General features: G+C 40.7%; 1 protein-coding gene across 2 annotated transcripts in view; it reads left to right on the top strand.

Annotated features, from left to right (window-relative positions):
* Positions 1–3,726: 3,726 nt before the first annotated feature.
* MOCOS (molybdenum cofactor sulfurase) overlaps positions 3,727–21,506 on the top strand; it is a 228,967-nt gene continuing 211,187 nt past the window's right edge. For both annotated transcript variants that reach the window (XM_065629343.1, XM_065629342.1), the window contains exon 1: positions 3,727–4,105. In XM_065629343.1, the coding sequence (XP_065485415.1) occupies positions 3,976–4,105 (130 nt within the window). In that variant the 5' untranslated portion in view covers positions 3,727–3,975. The remainder of the gene's footprint in view (positions 4,106–21,506) is intronic.

Here is a 21,506-nt window from a genome sequence, read left to right as displayed (position 1 = left end):
TTATTATTTGCACTGAAGAGACCCTAAAGAAACAATAATGCAGTCCCATTGCTTTTCTATATAGCTGCAAGAGGACAGCACAGCCCCTTTATAGTGAAGAATATCAGGTTTTGAGTTGCCTGCAAAGTATTTGTGCAGAGGCTATTTCTTCTTGTTTCTTACAGTGCTTTTGAATAGCTGCTAGAGAGAAAAAAAGAAGCATTGTCATAGTGCAGTGAAGGTATTAAACAAACCTTTTCTTATTTTGTAACATCTTCCAAGAAATGGCAGTGTTACACATTAACATTTACAAATCAAGAAACATACTAACTAGATTAGCTGGAAGCATTACTTCACTCTTGGAAGAGCAAGAGTGAAGTTACTAGTTAACAGCACTTCACTCTTGGAAGAGCAAGAGTGAAGTTATTAGTTAACAGCACTTAACTTGGAAAGAGCAAGTTAAATTGCTTTGTTTCTCCTATTGAGCCTTCATTTAGGACAGAACCTGCAAATCTCTGTATATGTGCTTGGTTGGGGGTTAATGCATGCAATTTTTGTGCCCAGTGCATATGCACAGTGATCCTTCTAACAGCATTTTATTACTTTACAGTTTTGTGAACACAACTCTCTAGACAATACCTGTCTACTAATATACATAATTTAATTAATGTGCCTACATGGACTCATCCCCTGGCTTCACTTGATAACCAGAGGAAAGGAAAAGTTACTCTGTAACTACAAATCTGCAATGTGCAGGTGGAAATTCCAAGAAATCTCCAGCTTTTACCTCAGAAGCAGAGCCAGCAGTAAAACTTAGCTAGTTTTTAGAAGTTATGCTAATTTTCAAACACAAAAACTTCTATACTGACAGAGTCACCTTAATGCCTCTTGTTATTTAGAAGATCCTGGTCAGTCTTTATGATGGATGAACTAAATCCTGTACTGGAAACTGGTAGCTCCCCTGGGATCAGTGATCACTGCCAGATTACATGTGATGTGCAGAGCACATTTCCAATTAGTACTATCTCCATGCATGTGTTACTTCCAGAGAGCTAATCTTCCAAAACTGAGGAAAAAAAAAAAAAAAAAGGAAATCTATATTGAGGAAGCATTTTTCTATAAAAATGTGAATGGAAATTACATCCTTAGAGTGAATTTATTTTAAGATCAGAAAGCTGCATTCTGTCATCAAGAAAAAGGACTGTTTTGGTTGGGAAAACTATTCTTGGTTCAATAAGGAAGTGGAAACAACTATTTGACATAAACAAAATATGAAAATGGTGAGGGAACAATGCATAGTGATCAATATAAATAAATTGCTCTGGAAACTGATAATGGGAAGCTGGATATATGAGGGAAAATCCATGGTAGGTATTTTCTACATATATTTGCAGTAAAAAGAAAAGTCACAGTGCTGGCATAGGACCTTCTAAACTGCAATGCATAAATTATTAAAATAAAAAAAGGTGTTTGGTGCAGGATTCTGGTGGGTTTAGTTGTGTGGTGGGGTTTTTTTTGTTTGTTTGTTTGGGTTTTTTTTAAGTCACTTCAGGAGATGAGCTAAAAACTTTCCTCCACTTGATAGCAACTGTTCTTTTTCATCAGAGGTGTTTTGTTCATCTGGAAGGAAATGCATAAGGTACAGTTGACTTGGTAATTAGTTTTGGTGTGATCACAGGCTAGGCCAAAAAGTGTACTACTACATCTGAGAATGAGATGCAGCCCCAATCATGAATACACAGTCAGGGATAAACATATAACATTATAGCAATATAGAAATATTCCTCAGCACCTTGGAGCCAGGGCTATGTGTTTAGGCTGGGCAAAAAACTCCTAACATATAAAGTACAGAATGTATTAGCATGCTGTTTTGTGTCAGGCTTATTTTTTAATTTTCTACATGGCTTTTATTCCGTATCACTTTGTAAGTGAACATCTTCACACCTCAATTCAGGCTGAAGTTTGTCCTTGGTAGTTTCCCGTTTCACCAATGACCAATTGATAGTATTTCAAACAATCCAACTGGAGTCTGCTTTACCAGAATTTAGATGCGGATCCATCCTAACACATGTGGTTTTATTTTAATATTGGACTGAGGGGTCATTTAAAACTCTGCAGACTGCAGAATTGTGTGTAGAAAAATTCACTGCAAATAGGTCTGGAAAAAAATTTTGACAAAACCGACAAAACAAAACTCCCCCCCCGCCAATCATTCCTTTGGCTATGACTTATTGTGTAGTGTATGGCTACAGTTTATCCTAAAAAGCTTTTCATAGATGTTAGGGATTGGAAGAGACCTCAAAAGATCATCTAGTCCAATCCCCCTGCCAGAGCAGGAACACCCAGATGAGGTTACACAGGAAGGTGTCCAGGCGGGTTTTGAATGTCTCCAGAGAAGGAGACTCCACAGCCTCCCTGGGCAGCCTGTTCCAGTGCTCTGGCACCCTCACTGAGAAGAAGTTTCTTCTCAAATTTAAGCAGAACCTCTTGTGTTCCAGTTTGCACCCATTACCCCTTGTCTTACTGTTGGTTGTCACCGAGAAGAGCCTGGCTCCATCCTCCTGACACTCACTCTTTATATATTTATAAACATTAATGAGGTCACCCCTCGGTCTCCTCCAAACTAAAGAGACCCAGCTCCCTCAGCCTTTCCTCATAAGAGAGATGCTCCACTCCCTTCATCATCTTTGTGGCCCTGCGCTGGACTCTCTCCAGCAGTTCCCTGTCCTTCTTGAACTGAGGGGCCCAGAACTGGACACAATATTCCAGATGAGGTCTCACCAGGGCAGAGTAGAGGGGAAGGAAAACCTCTCTCAACCTACTAACCACCTCCCTTCTAATACACCCCAGGATGCCATTGGCCTTGTTGGCCACAAGGGCATTTTACATGAATGACTGTCGTTCCCTCTATATACCTGATGACCAGCCCACACCACTCCTTAGGCTTTTGTTTGGCCACGGTCCGAGACATTGACCACATTGCATTTATGGCCACTGGAGCTGGTTAACCATGATGCAGGAGTATCACATGTCAAATGCAAAGTGTGAGAACGTGTCTTCAACCACCTATTAGCAGCAGTGGAAGAGGAATCATCTAAAGCCATGGTGTCAAACCCATTTTCACCAGGGAGGGCCACGTCAGCCTCGCAGTTGCCTTCAAAGGGCCGAATGTAATTTTAGGACTGTACAAATGTAGGAGTAGCTACATTTACACAGTAAATGCCTTTGAAGGCAACCGCGAGGCTGACGTGGCCCCTGGTGAAAATGAGTTTGACACCCCGATCTAAAGGAAGTGAGGAAAATTTAAGCATTGAATTCTAAAATTTCAGGGAAAAGAGTTTTCCTAAGCTGCCTCTATTTTAAATAGTGTGCCTCAATAGAATGGATGCGAGCAGAGGCAACACGTGCTACTGTGAACCCAAGCCCCATGCCCTTGTGCTTCAGCAACTTCACTTTTAAACTGTTTCTACTTGGGTCCCTGGGGTCGGGGACCCGCCTGCACCGGTGTCCCCGTCCAGATGACGAGTATGAGCAGACGCGGCTGCCGCCCAGTGCTCCCGGTTGCAGCGGAGCCAGGGCCGAAGCACGGGGGCCCTTTCGGACCATGCCAGCGGCGGAGTGCGGCCCCCGCCACCGCCGGCTGCCGCCTGGCCCGGGCCGGGCCCGCCTCACGCCCGCCCCGGCAGCCCGCATGGCGCCCGCCGCCTCCCTGTGCTGGCCCCTGTCGCTGGCTCAGCTGCAGCCGGGCCGCTGCGGGCCCTGCCTGGCTCCAGCCCCGGCCTCCGCCGCCGCTCCCGGGGACGGGGGGCGGGAGGCGGGAGGAGCGAGGCGCGGCGGGGCCGGGCCGGCCGCAGTGCCAGCCCGGCCGCTGTGCCAGCCCGGCCGCAGTGCCAGCCCGCAGCGCTGCCGGCGGGGAGGCTCCGCTGCCCGAGGCGGGAGTGGCGCTCTAGTGTCCGTCCGACTTTCTCTCCCCGCTTCCCGCCTGCGGCCCGCGGCATGGCCGGGGCGCCGCGGGGGGAGCTGCTCTCCTTCGGCGCCTTCCAGGCCGCCTGCCCCGCCGGCTACGACTACGGGTACAGCGGCGGCCTGCGCAGCCTCCGGGAGCGCGAGTTCCCCCAGCTCCGAGGTACCGCGGGCCGGGCGCTGCCCAGAGGGGCGGGTGAGGGGCGGGCCGGGGGCGGGGGAGGCTTGGGCCTGTCGCGGCTCGGCTCGTCCCCGGGCGGGAATCTTGTAGTGCGAGGGAGCGGCCGGGGACGGGGTCGCCGGCAGAAAGGACCGGCTTTGCCTCAGCCCCATCGGGGACACGGCGAGGGGCCTGGAGGCCATTCCCCCCTCGTCTCCCCGCCTCGTCTCTCCCCCGTCCAGTTCTGGGCCCCTCAGTTCCAGAAGGACAGGGAACTGCTGGAGAGAGTCCAGCGCAGGGCAGCAAAGATGATGAAGGGAGTGGAGCATCTCCCTTATGAGGAAAGGCTGAGGGAGCTGGGTCTCTTTAGCTTGGAGGAGACTGAGGGGTGACCTCATTAATGTTTATAAATATGTAAAGGGTGAGTGTCATGAAGATGGAGCCAGGCTCTTCTCGGTGACAACCAACAGTAAGACAAGGGGCAATGGATGCAAACGGGAACACAGGAGGTTCCACTTAAATTTGAGAAGAAAGTTCTTCTCAGTGAGGGTGCCAGAGCACTGGAACAGGCTGCCCAGGGAGGTTGTGGAGTCTCCTTCCCTGGAGACATTCAAAACCCTCCTGGACGCCTTCCTGTGTAACCTCATCTGGGTGTTCCTGCTCCGGCAGGGGGATTGGACTAGATGATCTTTTGAGGTCCCTTCCAATCCCTAACATTCTGTGATTCTATGATTCTATGATCCCTCTCCCCTGGCACAAGTGCCTGGAGGTGCCCTGGGCTCAGTAAGAGGGTTTAGGTTCAGCAACAAGATGCAGAGCGGGATATTAAGAATAGAGGGGGGAAAGACACATAGAAATGGTAAAACAGCCCTTGTCTGGTAAAGGTTTGTGGTTAGGCAGGCCTTTGTAAGCGACTTTTGCAAGTTATATACATTTCTTCTCCCTACAACCTTAAACGTTGCTTGAACACATTACTTTAATCTAATTAAGATGGATATATATTGTACTATAGGAAGTTATTTTACCTAAAGAGGTGGCAATACACGCGATATTAGCATTTCAAAATACTTAGCAAAAAACCAGTAGAGAGCAGAGTAAATAACCCCAGTTTGGATGTCCTGAAACTGTTATTCAGGCTATTTTTTTATAATATATTGAGAGTTTTGTTTTATTGCTCCTTTTTGTAATTTTTTTTATTTTTGGTGATCAAATGCAAGAGTGGGCTTTCTCACACTTGGGTTTTTAGTAAAGAATGGAGTTAACACTTTGCCTCTAGAGGAATGTGGAAAAAAAATTTCAAGCAGCAGTTTGAGGAACTTTAACTAAGATTCAGTAAGTTAATTTCACAGTCTGGAATTAGTCATACTACTTGCATCAGTGAAAGTTTGATAACAAGAAACTGCTTGTCCTGAATTCAGGCCAAGATTCTGAAAAGTGGCTGTTTTGTAACTGAAATGTTGTTTAGACATTTAAGCAGATGACTTTTCAAAAATCCTGAGATTCAGGCTCATTTCTCATGAGGGTCCCCAGTTTTGAGGTAAAGTATATCTGCTAATGAATGATGTCTGGTGGATCAGTCTGGGTTCCCAAGTGGAGATCACTGTGTCAGGATCTTACCTCCATTTGAAAATGTTTTGGCTAAGGTAGGCTATTGAATTACGCTTCAGTCATGCAACCTACTAAAATAAGATGTGGATGATAGATAATTTAGACTATTTGCAGAAAAATATAAACAAAAAAATACAAGGTATAAAACAGAATGTCATGGTATTAGCTATTTGAAATCACATTATAGTCTATGGTAAGGTGACCTAGGTTGCAAATTCCTTCTTCCCCTTTTTCCCCCTTCAAAATTTTAACGTGTTATTCAATTCATAGATCATTGTCCATTTGTCTCAAGAGCTTGTCACCTTTGTGAGGAAGATCAGTGTCCTTAACTGATTGCTGTACATACACGTGGTGTCCTGTCTGGGATTCTTGTCTTAAAAACAGAGGCATATCTCCTCTGGTCAAGAACTTGTGCCTTGTGATGCCAGTAGTGCCAAATAAAAGGCTTCCAGGGACAAATTCCTAGTCCAAGTGTGTAAAGCTCAGTGTCCTCTGTCTTACACGTCTGTTTGTCTCAGAGCTGACTAGTTGGACTAGTCCAGGATGAAGTCCAGGAACTGTCTGACAGCAGAGCAGTGTGGATCATAAGTGCATCACTTGTACATATTTTTGGCCTCCTCTTATTTAGCCATGTAGCTGTATCCACACTTGCTGAAGGTCTTAACACACTGACATTGATGTTAAAAAGTGTTTTTTAGAGCTCCAAGTCTTTGTCACCTTTCTGAAATCAAGCAAAGGAAGGGTGGCTGATGTACAGGTTGGCAGCAGCAGTAGTAAGTAAAGGCTATTTCTACAAGTCACTTACAAAAAATTAGTGGGGCTTTCAGGCATTTAGCTACTTAGGCATTTTCAGTGACATGCCAGAAAATGCAGGCTGGGGGATGAGGCAGAAGTTTTACATCTCTGGTGGCTTTGGGTCAGCTTTGTGGGTAAGTCCTGATTATAGAAACACTCACTGAGGAACCTGTAGTTGTTCATGGGTTTGATCTCTTCTGGGTGTCTCCCTGCTGCACAAAGGTGCTACAATTTAATCCCTTCTAGTAAAGAGAAATCCTAACTAGTTCCACTAGGCAAAAGAGAATGAGCTATGTGTTTAGGTAGTTAACAGTAATGTCTTGCTCTGTATTTATTTGGGGCATGCCTCAAAGATCTTTCCATCATTGAAGTTGGATAAAAATTCAGATTTTGCTGTATACTTTTTAGGTGAACAGAGTTTTCAGAGCCCTTGTCTAGATATCCATGAATTAAGCCTAATACTCAATTTTGGAAGTGTCATCTTATTAGCAGCGCATAATAATAATAATTATTGCATGCCGATGTATTCACTTCGTCCTGATTGCTGATATTTGGGAGTGTCCACTAAGTACATCTTGTGCAAATGATGTTCTCTGAGGAAGGCAGAAACCTTTTTTGTGTTACAAACCTTTGCTTGCATGGTGCTAGGGCTTCTGTTGTAGCTCTAATATGAGAAGTTGCACAAGATGCCCATTGAGAAGAAGACACAACAGATGTATTTAGGGAACACTGGCTACTGGACATACAAGAAAACCAGGATTTTTCAAAGGTGGCCTACCTGTGGTCCTATCAAAATCTGTGGGAGTCTCACTCTTGTCTCCATCAGCAGGAAAAATAGGCTGAGTGTGTTATTACTGAGTGTGTTGGGGATTTCTCCTTAAGGTTTTGTGAAGAGATAAAAGGAACTACTTCATTGAATCTGCAGGGATCTGTCTGTTTTGGTGCAGAAGACTCAAATTTTGCCTTTTAAACCAAAGTTTATCTTCAATTTTGTAATTCAAGGGTTGATAGCTGATGGCTAGAGTGGCCCCTTCTAAAAATACATGTGGAGTCTGTGAAACGGATCCCTGTTTCACAGGCAGCAGCGTATGCGCGATATGTGACCTTGACTTTAATCTTGTGAGCAGCATACCCTTATCTGCAGTGTAGGATTGTAAACTGTGCTTTAGAAATGGATAAAGAAATCAGCAGGAGTTTATAGGTTCTGTTGTTAAGTAATGGGGATGAATATGCTTCTGTGATGTTTATCATAGCAAAGAAAATATCAGCTCCAGTTTGCATCGTGGTTTTAAAAAAGAAAAAGCTGATGTGATTTACAATGCAGCATTTAATCCCAAGATACTTTTCCAGTTTCAGTTGTGTGCCAGTATTCTGCTTTAAGACAGCTGTGTCCATTTGAGTAGGAGCTTTCTGAGAGTGATAAGCAGTGGATACTCATTCCACAAATAAAACCTAGTGCATATTAGCAATCATGTATTCTTTAAGGGCTGCTGACTATCTGAAGATAGTCCTTAACTGAGGTAAGATGCACTGTCTCATTTAATGTCAAATTGGTCACTGTCCTGCACTTCAACAACAGCCATGTGGCAAATCTTGTGTTACCTTAGTAGTATGAACATTTGTGATTTGTGTGATTACATATGACTAACAGTAATAATGTAGCTTGCCTGTTAAACAAAAAGGAAAGGCACACTAAGCTCTGGGTAACAGAATTGGCCTTCGTTTGTATGAAAGTCAAATGGTGTCTCATGAAATGGTCACCTGTATGAGAGCTTATTCTGTTGTTCAGTTAAGGAATAGATGGGTACTGGATCTGACCTTACACAAAAAAGAGATAATGTTTTACTCATATTGCTGGTAATTATTTGCACTGAGCCTTTTCCTGTGAGTAGGAGAACAGAAAAGCAGGGCTTCTTCGTGCATTTCAGTTCGTCCTTAGTGGCTCAGTTAGCAAAGGTCAGCTCTTCTCTCGGGAACAGAAAAATCTATCTATTCTGTCATGTTTGGGGTAATCTGGTGTTTTGGCTGAATTTCAGAAGTAGGACATTCATTCTAGTGTGTCAGCTCAGAGTAATTTTGTTGTTAGGCAGCTGGTGCTCACATTTTATGAAACTTGTGAAGATGAGTGTACTGTAAGCCTGAAGAGTTGTGCTCATCTCTTGATTGCAAACGTAGGTGTGACCTCAGTTTCTCTACTGCTATGTCAGTTTGCTTGCCTTGTCAAACCAGAAATTCTACCGACCTTGTGTCTGAGGTTTTTTATTTTTCTTAAAAAAAAAGGCATTTTCTGTATCCTAAAATAATAGGATTTTTTTTTCCTTTTCAGAGATTTTTTGTTTGGTTGTTTTATTTTCAGACCATTTCGTTTGATCTGGTAGCTGTCTTTTACTTTTGCTTGTGTTTATATGACTTCCTACTGATTTCCTAATTATTAGTAATTTTTACCTGTGGATGAATCTGTTATTTTTAATCTCTTTTTTCTAGTGAAGACTAAGTGACTGTGTATGTTCAGCAAAACCTTTTATAGTTAGCTTCTTTGAGCAATATTGTTCTTTGAGCAAGTTAGCAATATGCAAGTCTCATCATGCTGTTTAAAAAACAGTTTGATAAGTTTATTTTGATTCATTGCTGTCTAAGGTCTACGCCGAACAAGAAGCAAGGCATGTGCCATTTTATGGTCAGATGCAATACTTAATTGTGGGTTCCCTGAAGCCGATCCACCCATTGCTGGCCAGAATTAAGTTAGGCAGCTACAGTCCTGGGAGAGACAGCATCTCCTGGAAAGGTAAAATGATTTCACCCACGTGCCGAGACTGACACGTGTTCATGTTAATCCAGCGCTTACCTCTCCTGCCCAAAGGCAGCAAAGCAACATGTACTGGGAGGATGAGCCTGGTTTTGTCATCTCATTAGGAGATTCTGGGCAGCTGGAAGAGCTGCTGATTGTGCTGGAGAACAAGTCTCACTGAATTAGCTCATCCTGAACAGAGAAGAAATCTTCAAAACCTCTTGTTTTTGTGTCTAAAGCTGAGAGATCCTCTTTCTACCACTGTGCAAGGCTTGTTTGCTCTCTCCTTTTCAGCTGAGATCTCTGGTTGGTAATCTGCTCCTGTTGGCTGTAGCAACTCTGTCACAACATGATTTGATTTTGTGAAACACATCGGATTTTTTATTGGGGGGGGAGGTGGAATAAGCAAAATAAATCATGTTTATTGAAGGAGGCTGCTGGTGGACAGTTTGAAATTCTACAAGACATCTGGGAAGATGCATTTAGTGTCAGGAGAAGATATTGTAAAAAGAAGCTGTGGTATGGGAAGTGTAACTGCACAACTATGTTATAATTGTGTTGTAAAAACCAATATGTATGCTCATGTGAAGCCTTAATGCTTCCTGTTGATTTCAAGTCAGCAGTAGTTATCTAAATAAGCTGTCATCTAAATAATTGATATCAAAGAGGAAGCATTTGTAGAACATAAAGTGGATTTAGTACCAAATGCAATAACAGCAACTGTGTGTTAGTTTCGAATGTTTTCCTCTGCTTGCACAGAAGTAACAGGTACTGTTAAAGGATTTCTTACTTTGCATTTCAGGGTTCAGAAGGCTGTCAGTGGTTTGTGCAGGACTTACCTTTCAATTGATCACACAGAGCTGGGGGATCCTTTGCTCTTCGTGGTGGTCATAACTCTTAGTGAAGAGTAGTCAATGATATTGTCATTGCAATGTTTCAGCACTGAATAAAGTGTTAGTTACTTTAAACTTTAGTTAGAGGGAAAAAAAATCCCTCAAAGAAGCAGGTAATGTCTTCTCCTTCTGAACTGTATTACTCAGAGTTATATGTATAAATCAGTTTTGGTGTTGTGATAACCATATAAAGATGTTCACTGCACCATTACACTGGTTCTGTAATTGCCTATGCCACACAGCACAAGACATTTAAAACTTTGTCTGGAACACAGAAATGTTGAGAAAAAAAGCAAAATACCAAACCCTATAAAACTGGTAATGTTGACATGAATTATCAACCGTACTTTAGAAATAAATAGTCAATCATCTGGTACTAGATTCTTTATAACAGAAAATAATAATATGTAGACATTAGATTTTTAAAGTCAAGAGGTAGAGATTAAAATAATATTAGATTTTGAAAGATACTTTATGGAAGTCCATAGATGCTGCAGGGTATCAGCCACCCATTTTTTAAAATTGCACTTTTAATTAAAAGATTTGTTATCTCTAAAATTAACGTCTGTATAAGATCTATGTTAGTGTATGAAAGCACTAAAAAAGGCAGATGTTTTATTTAGAAAAGCACAAGATGCTTTCTTATCTCTTACACAAAAATTGGAAATGCACCAAAGTTTTGTTCCTTCAGAATCCCACATCAGTGCTGCATCCTTCCATCGCCTTTGCTTCCTCTTAGATTCTTGTGTTTGTCCTCCTCCATTGTTATGAGGTTGCTCTATTTGAGATGTGTATTGATTTCTTCCCACCATATTTCTGTATATTTCTATATGATGTTTATGTGATTTTGTTTTGTTTTTAATGTTAAATGTAAGGTGATTGATTAAAGAATGTATGTAAGCTTTCAGACAGATATGATCTGCTGCTGGTGCCCCTGCACTTATACTGGAATTTCCGCTGCAAAATCAGAACCTGACACATGAAGCTCTTGAAATTTCCATTATGTGTTATGGTAGCAATACCTACATCTAAGCTGCTCACCAGAATTCAAGGGTACTCTCAGTCTAAGGACAAAAAGCTAAATGGTGAGGTGAGAGGTCAGGTTTTTTTGATCAGCTTGATTCATTGCATACTTGGTGTCAGAGAGATGCTGCAGAGACCTCGCTTGGGTATGAAAAGACTGTCATTGGATTCAGGAAGACCATATTGCAGAGTGCTGCATAGCAAAAAGCACTGATATGAGAGGCTGATAAATGGGTAGGCAGCACAATATATTTGCAGAGTAGGAGGCTAGTGAGATACTTAACTCAGGGATGATATTTAGTAAGTAGGACGCTGAGCTCTCAAATGTCTCAGGCTTTTTATAATAGGCTGTCTTGGCCCAAGCCACAGGAATAGTAAATGCAGATGTTTTCCTTTATGTGACACTAAAAGACTTGTAAGATGGTTTGTTTTGTTATTTATTTATTTATTTTATTATTTTTATACCTCACTGAACTCAGAAACTTAAAAACAGAAATAATAAAAACTCTTATGAATATGTCAAAATTAGGTTGATGTAATTTCTTTTTTATTTTCCGAAGTTAATAGTGCTGATAGTGTTACAACATCTATGTACTGATCTGCACACAAATAATTTGGATCACAGACTGGTTCCTGTTACATTCTTTAGGAGATGTGGTTTCTGGAGCTATTATGGAAAAGGTGGCATCAAGAACGGAAGGTGTTGGAAATGGATGTTGGACTTATGGAGGAATGGGGGTATAGCAGGGCAGGGAGGCGTGAAGACAGGCCATGCCGCAGTAAAAAGTCAGTTCATTGCAAATGAAGCAAGGTGTTATGCTCCTGGCAGTGTTCTTGGCAGTGCAGATAGATCCTGTCAGTGATGCTCTCTGCCCGTTTGCCTTCTCTCCTGCCACAGAGAAGGGATGGTCCGTGAGGTGCCTGCAGTGGGGATGCGACCGCAGGCAGCTGTTGTGAGAGTGTCATGCAGGAAAGTGCGAAATTACTTTTTTCCAGTGAAATGCAAAATATACATATAAAATCAGAATGCAGGTCATGGGAGAGAAATCTTTATCTGCCCACTATTTTTTCCCCCTTTCTTGCTTTCAGGATTATACTGACTCCTTGTTGCAGCCAAGGGAATACGGCTTTTGCAGAAGAAGTAAAAAAGCTGTGGTTTCTGTGCTCATCCAGATTAGTCCCTGGAGCAACAGGATCTCAAATGCTTTTAAAGGAAAGCTAAGAACATGACTGGACAGGATTTTTGTCACTTATGGTCTTCTTAAATGAGAGAGAGATCCAAGGATGTGAGGCCTGTATCTAGTGGAGTGCCTCAAGGGTCAGTACTGGGGCCAGTATTATTCAATATATTCATCAGTGACTTGGATGAGGGAATTGAGTGTACTATCAGCAAGTTTGCTGATAACACCAAGCTGGGAGGAGTGGCTGACACACCAGAAGGCTGTGCTGCCATCCAGCGAGATCTGGACAGGCTGGAGAGTTGGGCAGAGAAAAATTTAATGAAATATAACAAGGGAAAACGTAGAGTCTTGCATCTGGGCAGGAACAACCCCAGGTTCCAGTATAGGTTGGGGAAGGACCTATTAGAGAGCAGTGTAGGGGAAAGGGACCTGGGGGTCCTGGTGGACAGCAGGATGACCATGAGCCAGCACTGTGCCCTTGTGGCCAAGAAGGCCAATGGCATCCTGGGCTGTATTAGAAGGGGGGTGGTTAGTAGGGCGATAGAGGTTCTCCTCCCCCTCTACTCTGCCCTGGTGAGACCTCATCTGGAATATTGTGTCCAGTTCTGGGCCCCTCAGTTCAAGAAGGACAGGGAACTGCTGGAGAGAGTCCAGTGCAGGGCAACAAAGATGATGAAGGGAGTGGAGCATCTCCCTTATGAGGGAAGGCTGAGGGAGCTGGGTCTCTTCAGCTTGGAGGAGACTGAGGGGTGACCTCATTTATGTTTATAAATATGTAAAGGGTGAGTGTCACGAGGATGGAGCCAGGCTCTTCTCAGTGACAACCAACAGTAAGACAAGGGGTAATGGGTTCAAACTGGAACACAAGAGGTTCCACATAAATCTGAGAAGAAACTTCTTCTCAGTGAGTGTGACGGAACATTGGCACGGGCTGCCCAGGGAGGTTGTGGAGTCTCCTTCTCTGGAGCCATTCAAAATCCTCCTGGACGCCTTCCTGTGTAACCTCATCTATCTGTTCCTGCTCTGGCAGGGGGATTGGACTAGATGATCTTTTGAGGTCCCTTCCAATCCCTAACATTCTGTGATTCTGTGATATCTTGGTGCTGTGGTTAGCTGGGGAAGGATGATTACTTCTTCTGGCAGTACTGAGAATAATGTCTTAAATTAAAAACTGGAAAGATGACAGGAAGCTCATTTGAACAAATATTCATTAATTGATGTTGTGTGAATTAATTTCATTAATGCACAATTAAACCCCTTTGCAAACTTATGAACAGGTCAGGTAAAGTTATGCAGTCATCAGACAGTTTGTCCTGTAATTTCTTCCCTAGAAAGAAATTGAAGCTGAGGATTTACCACATTTTTATGATCGTGCCACACAGTGCATTGAAGTCATCATAATTCAGTAATTTGGAACTGATGGTGTCAGAAATGGGTAAAAATGTACGTTGCTTGTCTTCAAAAGAAAAGACTTTGTGTTACCATTGAGTAAAATACACTGTTAATCTTCTGTGCCATTAATTTCCCAAGTAATTTATTAAAGAGCATAACTTCTTAAGAAATTTAAGAAAAAAGTGACTGGAAGTCACATTTTTATTATTTGTATATCTGCCATAATTTCTGTCAAAGTAAACAATTATAGTAGAATTGTCACAAAACAAAATGCTAATCAGCTGCTGTGGTAGTATGCGACTTTTTAAAAATCTGTCATCATCTTTGATTCATTCCATGCTAGGAAAATATTTATTACAGATTTAATCGGTTTAGGAGTGCAAAAGCCCAGTGAGTAAACTGAGACTCTTCTTAATACCCTGTCTGATCTCAGTTGTGATGGACAATTTACAATGCATCTTGCCTTCTCATGAGACTGGATAAAAGCAGGTAAATAGAAGTGGTTAACCAGCAAGAACTCCCTACCTGATGGACTGAATGGAATAAAATTAGAGACTGCATGAAAAAGGAGCCTTTGCCAGATGCAGATGTGGTACTTTCCCCCACACATAATTTTGCTAGTATTGCGTAGCTGGAAAGCTGACTGATGTTCAGACAAAACCGTACGTAGATTATTGCACTCCATTGTTACTTGAACATAGAGTTTGTGTTCACAAGCAAATGAAACATTTGATTAATGAATAACAGCTTTGAAATGTGTTCCCTTAAGCGTGCGAATGTCTGAGAAGTAACATATCATGGAAGGTGGTCATTAAGTGTAGTAATATGATAATAATCGTCTTCTTATCACCTTAGCATAGATGTTTGGCAGCTGGTACAATGCTGCTGAGACAGCCTAATAATACATATGCAGGATGATTGGTTGTTGCCCTTCTAAAAAGAAGATAATTTAGTACTACTACATGTGAAGAAAAACATATGCTGTTTAAATTCATTAGAAGTGAATTGGAAGACTCACAGTATGTAAGAATTAAACTAAATCCCATGTAAAATATATTTTGTGTAACATGACATTATATGCAAGAGACATTAAAAATGCAAAAATAACCTTTAAGGAATGGCTGCAAGGTGTATTTTGAAGATAAAATAATGAAATAAATAGAACAATACATCTGAACTGCACAACAGCTGACTCGTTTCCTGGGACAGAGCAGCCCCCGTAAGTGGGTCTCAAAAGTTCCTTTCCATTCAGTTGTTTGCAACTGTTTCTGATTTGACTGAGGCATATGTCTGTGCCAGGTTTTCTCCATTAATGAAATTAAGCCTTCTGTTTTGAGGATTGTTAACTGTCCAGGTAATGTTTGATCAGTGAACTGTCTTAGTATTTCTCCAGCCTCACCAGAAGCAGAATGCAGAAGGAATGGAGAAAAATTATGACAGTTTTTGTTTGTTTGGTTTGGTTGTTTGTTTTTTTAAATAACGACACTTTAGGGTTTGATACTGTGAAATATTTTCTTTAAGAAGGGTTGATCATGAGTGGTGATTCCCACTTCAGTTGCATTTTTTAGAGCCTCTCAGTGTGTATAAAACACTGAACTAAAGGAAGAGGATGGGTGTGAATAAGGGGGAAAGGAGACAGATGTCTGGGGACAAAAAGTAAACTTCTTTAATGTTCCTTTTCATGTCACAAAAAGCGAATTCGATAGTAGCTTTCATTACTCATTATAAAGTTTTGTTTTAAACTTTCAGTCTTCTATTTCTTTAGACACCTAGGGTTTTTTTTGGTTGGAAATTAGAATTTAAAGTTATCTTTGGGTGATAAAATACTGCTTGGATAGAAGTCAGACTTCTGGGAGTGAGGAAGGAAGTAATGATGATTTTTGTTAGGAGCTGCCTTATGTTCAGGCTCAACGAAGCTCATCTGCAGAGCACAGAAAGTGTCACTGCACCCCAAGGCTGTGGAGCCAGGACTGTCTTTCAGTGTGCACCAGCATGGCCCCAGCTTCATCTGACCTGCTAGGAGAGGTTTGGGGACAGAAGATGAAGCCTTCCTGTGGTCCTATGGGAACCCTCCTTGAGATGTAGGCTGTATAAAAACAAGCCTCCCCTCCACCTCCTGTTTTTCAATATCAACAAATGCTCTCTGGAAGGCAAAGCCATCTATTTCTCCCTTTTGGAACTCTTGGTTTTCCTTAGAAGCCTGTAATAGTATAAGGTTGAGCATTTCATGAATTATGAAAAAATAGAAATCCTAGTGAATGACACTGAATATTTTTTTTTACTGGGTTTCCTTTCCATCTGGTGTTTTTCAAGGCTTGGGAGAAATCCTTCCCTCCAAGTCCCTCAAATGTCAAATTTAAAAACATTTGCTTTTGTTGGAATATTTATATTCTGATTAGCTCTAATGAAAGGCAAAACCAGCTTTTTAGCTTATGGGAGCTGAAGCTACCCATTAAAAAAAAAAATGAAAACCTCAATTCCTTTAAATGTGTGGACTGTTGCAGACTTCACAGTGTGTAATGCTTGTTTGGAGGCACTAGATCGATTCTCTGAGCTTTGCATCACTGAGCATGACAGCTCCTCAGAGATTAAATAGCTGTTACCATCAGAACTTTAATCAGTTTTTCTTCCATATCTGCAAGTACAGGGAAGGGTGGGTGTTCTTGTAAAGTGTCACGAGGATTACACTGCAGCACTTCCTGGGTAAACTTCAGTGCCACTGAAGTGGGGGAAACAATACCAAATAATCTCATGACAGCTGTCATGTTTCCAAAAGTGCCTGATCAAATCTTCAAATCTGAACACCAGATACCTTGTGGGTACATCCAACATCTAATAACAGTCACTTTTGCTTCTGCTTCCTTCCATGCTTGCAGTGGAAATGTGATTACGTACTAAACTGATCAAATAGCAGTGAATTTACAATGATCTCCTTCAGGTTTTGTATTTCAGTGCTTCTTGTAAAACTATTTATAATGAGGGGGTATATGGAAGCTAGCAGGAAAACCTGCCTTTGACTAGTTGTAACCTCTTCAAATACCTCTTGAGTTACATGTTTATAGAATTTACTGTGGCTTTAAAAATTATTCTTACATGGATTGTACTGAAAGAGCATGAGAATTTTTCAAATTAGTAAAATTGATATTTATAATATAAAGAGCTTCTGGACATAAGTGAGGGGAGTGGAAGGGAGCTCTCTTGTTTTTTTTCCTTAGAACAACAGATTAATTTTAATACTTTTATTTAATAATCTATCTACCTGACTTGTGGTCTTTCTAGTCACTCTGCATCTCCATTTTTTGACCTGTCAATTAAATTACTCCATAGTTTGAGAAAAGAAATAGCTGAATGCAGAGGAGAAACCTTACTGTTTAGGTTCTTAATGTAAACGAGCTATGGACAATGTTGTGTGCGTTGAATCTACTTCACTACACTATATATTCCTTGTAGAATGACACAGGAGAAAACAGCAGCCTAGTCTAGTGTAGTCCTCTGGTTGGTTGGGCTTCCCAGCTTGCAAATAGGAATGTGATATGAGAAAAATCGAACACTAGTGAAAAAGTCATATAAGCAAGAACTTATTCCTATCAAAAGTGATTGTTTCTTATTGTCTCTCCACTGAACAGTGATTGCAATGGGTATATGTAAAAATATAAACATAAATAAATAAAGATAAATGAGTGTAAATATATAAATCCAGGAATTTTATTCCTACTGTGGTGAGAACATGAAGTGCCTAACAGTCGTCTCCCTTAGCAGAAAGAAATAAGTGTTTCACCTTGAGAGGTGGAAAAGGGGAAAACCAGAGTGGGGTGGGCATGGGGAAAAGTTTACACTTGATGCCTTTCTTACATCCCTCTGTCAGCACAAGTTGGAGAAGGGAAGCCTGTACTTTGCTCCCATAGAAAAAAAAAAAAACAACTGTGTATACACTGTGCAATAACTGATCTCACGAGGCTCACTTTATCACTTTATCTTGACTTCTGTGGAGATAAAGTACCAGATATCTGGTATTTATACAAAACATTGAGAAAGGCTCAGTGTCCCTCTGGAAACAAACTTCGTCAAAGCACTTGCAACACATGAAACCTGCTTGATGTTCTGTGCAGCTAATTGCCTGGGTTCATTCTAGTCTGACTATTGGAGAGCCACTAGTTGTATTATGGTGGTGACTACATGTCATAATAGGGATCATTCCCATTCTGGTATTTATGGCACAGATTTGGAGAGGAGTTTGTAGAACTAAACAGATCTGGAACGAAACACGTAGAAACAATTGTTGTATGCAGTAGGTTAGATGCATTCTTTGAGTTATCATTGTGTCAGGGTATTTTGACCAAGATTTCTTCCCCCTTCGATTGTTTGAATTTTAGATTCTATAATTTGAAAGGTGGTGGGAAAGATTGAGACATCTGACTGAACCAGATTTAAAATGGATGTGATCTCACAATTCTTTGAAAATCAGTTCTCTGAAAATCAGGTCCTTCTTGAGGTAACTGTAACTAAGGACACAAATGAGGGCAACCTAACATACTAATTTTAAAATTTAAGTTTTTATGGAAATATTTGATTTTGTGCTTCGTTTGCTTAGAGTTGTTATATAATCTTTTTGATTATATTTTCCAAACCCCCGACCAATACCTTGGTCTTTCTGTGCTCCACTGGGAACCTTTACTAACTATTTTAGAAGGTTGTTTTGATATGTTTAGGTGTTTCATTTTTACATCTCCTGAGTGATCCTTTTGGTGAAAAATGTTCTTGCAGTTGTGCTAAAAATAAACAAGAATTGCAAATGAATTTCATCTCAATGACAAATTAGTAGCTTTAAAATGCAAGTGATAAGAACCAAATGTACTATTGTTGCTGTCAACATACTTGCTTTAGGGGAATATGGTAATATTATTGCTGCATACAGAAATTCAAAAAAAGTAGAAATTTGCAGGTTATAATAAGAGCTCATTACAGGAACTCAATAGTATTCTGTCATGTTACTTCTAGTTATAGTTTTAGGCTAGCAAGTCTGAGGAAGTATTTGAAAACTAACAGCACAGAAATTAGCTCTGAAAGATTAGCAAATTACTATTACTTTTCCATTTATGATAATACTGCTCATTATTAACTTGATCATTCGTTGTCATAAGTAATGGTCACCTCACTTAAAATTCCTCTCCGTTCTCACGTCATGTTACAGAATCAATTCATTAATTTCTTAGCTTCTGTGACTCCGAACTTGCCACCTGACATCCTTTGCCTGTGTAAGGAATAGGTGTGTTCAGCAATCTCTGGTTTGTACAGCATTGGTAGAAGTCGTCTATAAGGAAAGACCAGGCTTTAGCATGGGGAGGGAACTCCAGCAACCCCAGCACTTCAGTGTGATTGTGATAATTATGGAGACTCCAGATATTAAATTAGCACTCAGGATCCAGTCCTGTAATCAGTTCTGGAGGCAGACTCTGCTATGTGTGGTTTTATCTAGATAGTATTTTCAAGTATCTTGTGTCATAAACAGAGTAAGATATGTCATATGAATTTTGTGTATGGTCTTGTCATTTATTCAAATATGGCAGGCCTGTATATTTTGTGGGGGGAGACCTTGATTTTTAAATGCATAATGTTTTCTCAGCTGCCTTGAGGCAAAACACAATAGCTGGTGTTGTGGCAGAGCTGTGATTTTAAACTCAGAGATTAGGGAAACTGTGGAATATTTGTTTTTCCATGCATAATCTTTTCTTCATTCTCAAACTAGTATAGTGTTAATAAGGCCATTTGTATTTAGTACTTTGAATAATTTATGGTGAAACTATAGTTCTCGTTCATTTCTAATGTTATTAGTATTGAAGGAAGCCCTTTAATTGACACGAGTTCTACTATGATTTAGTGAAGCATTGCAAAATATTATTTAGATGTGTAATTATGAAATTGGGATAAAGTTGTAATTGCTTTAACGTCAGGACCCTAAAAGAAGGAAAAAAAAAAAAAAAAGGAGCAACTGGGAAACCTATTTTTGTAGGCAAAAGTATCCACTGGTAGGTTGTTACCAAACATGAAATTCTTTATATTTATATCAGTAGTATCAGTCTATTATTTGGTTCATGATACTCAGATATTTGTATTCTCTTAGTACTAGCATAAATCAGATTAACTTCACAGATCTGCCAAATCCTACTTTTATTTAAACATAGAACATCCTGATAAACAAAGTAAAGTTGCAAAGGAGAAGAGTAGTTGGCTGAATGGACTTGCATTGAGCTGAACATTAAAACTCAGTCACCCAAAACTGGAATTCTCTAGCAAATGCAAATTTCTTTAAGTTAGAAGTGTGCCTGACTCCATTCAAAGAAAACCACCAGTGGGAATTTAGATACCTTTGGTTTGGTCTGTCTTACCTGGGGGGGAGGGAATGGCACTTAAGGTAAAGTATGTTTTCTTTCTTTAACAAAAAAAAGCCATAACAAAAACCAAAGAAACAAACAACAAACCCTCCTCTTCTCCCCCCCCAAAAAAAACCCAAACAAAGCAAACTACACCAAACCAAAACACACTTTGGTACATTACCGAAAGTTGATATTGTTTTTGTTGAGTGTTGATGCTGTTCTGTAGACACTAATTTTGATTGAGACTGAAAGCAGATGTGATGACTTCTAGGTTATCACTTTGCCAAAAATATCAAAATCTGTATTTAGGGAAGTAGTAAAGAAGAGAAGGTGGAAAAGAGCTGTAAGGGAAAAGAGTCTTCAGAGTCACATCTGCTTTTCCTTATGTTCTGCTCCAAGAAGTAACATGAAAACACTAATTATCCTCTTAAAGGGATACTTATGTACACATATTCATATACCCATCTCAGTACAGCATACACAGGCATACTTATGTATATTTGTAAATAAAGGTGTATAATATGTGCTTGGAGGAAACAGTCAATCACCTTGATGTCTTGAATACACTTCTGGAGCTGTTCTTTGTTTGATGTGACTGACTCTAGTAAATTGATTAATGTCATGTTGGGATTCTGTTGGTGTTTCCTCTGTTATAATAGTCCTCCTACTCCTTTTGTCAATGGATTATTAAAAATGTTGCACTTTTTGAAATGATGCCTGGACTTCTAGAAAGTCCATGCATGCACCGGAGCCTGAAGAGCTCCTGTAGATGCTATACGAGGAGACAGCAATATGAGCAGCCAAGCGTATCTTATTCAAGAAAGGAAAATTCCACTTGTTTCAAAGGTCATTTAAGCTTCTGTGCAGATCATAACCCAGTTCTTTAACTTGGCCCAGAACCAAAAACGTAATCAGTGCAGTAGGGTTAGGAAGTGCTGATTATAGCTTATTTGTTAATGTTTTATCTCATACAGAGTTCAGCAGAGCCTCACAATTACTTCAAAGACTCTAATCAGACCTTGATGCATGTTTTCATGTTTGAATGGAGCTTGCTTCTCTTCCACAGAGGTGAGGTCTCTGTGACCTGAAGGCAAAGTTCTGCTCTGGTTTTTCATTGTAGAAACTCAATCAGACCTCGCTTGGGTTCTTTTCGACTCACTGGGCTTTGGAAAAGATGGTTTTTGCCCCATCGCAGCCCTTCAGAGGTCAGAAAGCCTGACATCTGAAATAATGTCTGTACACAATGTAAGGTAATGTCTCTGGAAGAGCCACTAACTCCTCAACAGCTGTATGGCAGTATCCAGCAGTGGATTTTTGCTGTCCAAAGTTAGATTCAAAGTAATGACCCAA

Source organism: Caloenas nicobarica, chromosome 2 (genome assembly GCF_036013445.1).
Source record: "Caloenas nicobarica isolate bCalNic1 chromosome 2, bCalNic1.hap1, whole genome shotgun sequence".
In the NCBI taxonomy this organism is placed as follows: domain Eukaryota; kingdom Metazoa; phylum Chordata; class Aves; order Columbiformes; family Columbidae; genus Caloenas; species Caloenas nicobarica.
The sequence above is the reverse complement of the archived record's forward strand: the minus strand, read 5'-3'. Positions and strand labels throughout refer to the sequence as shown.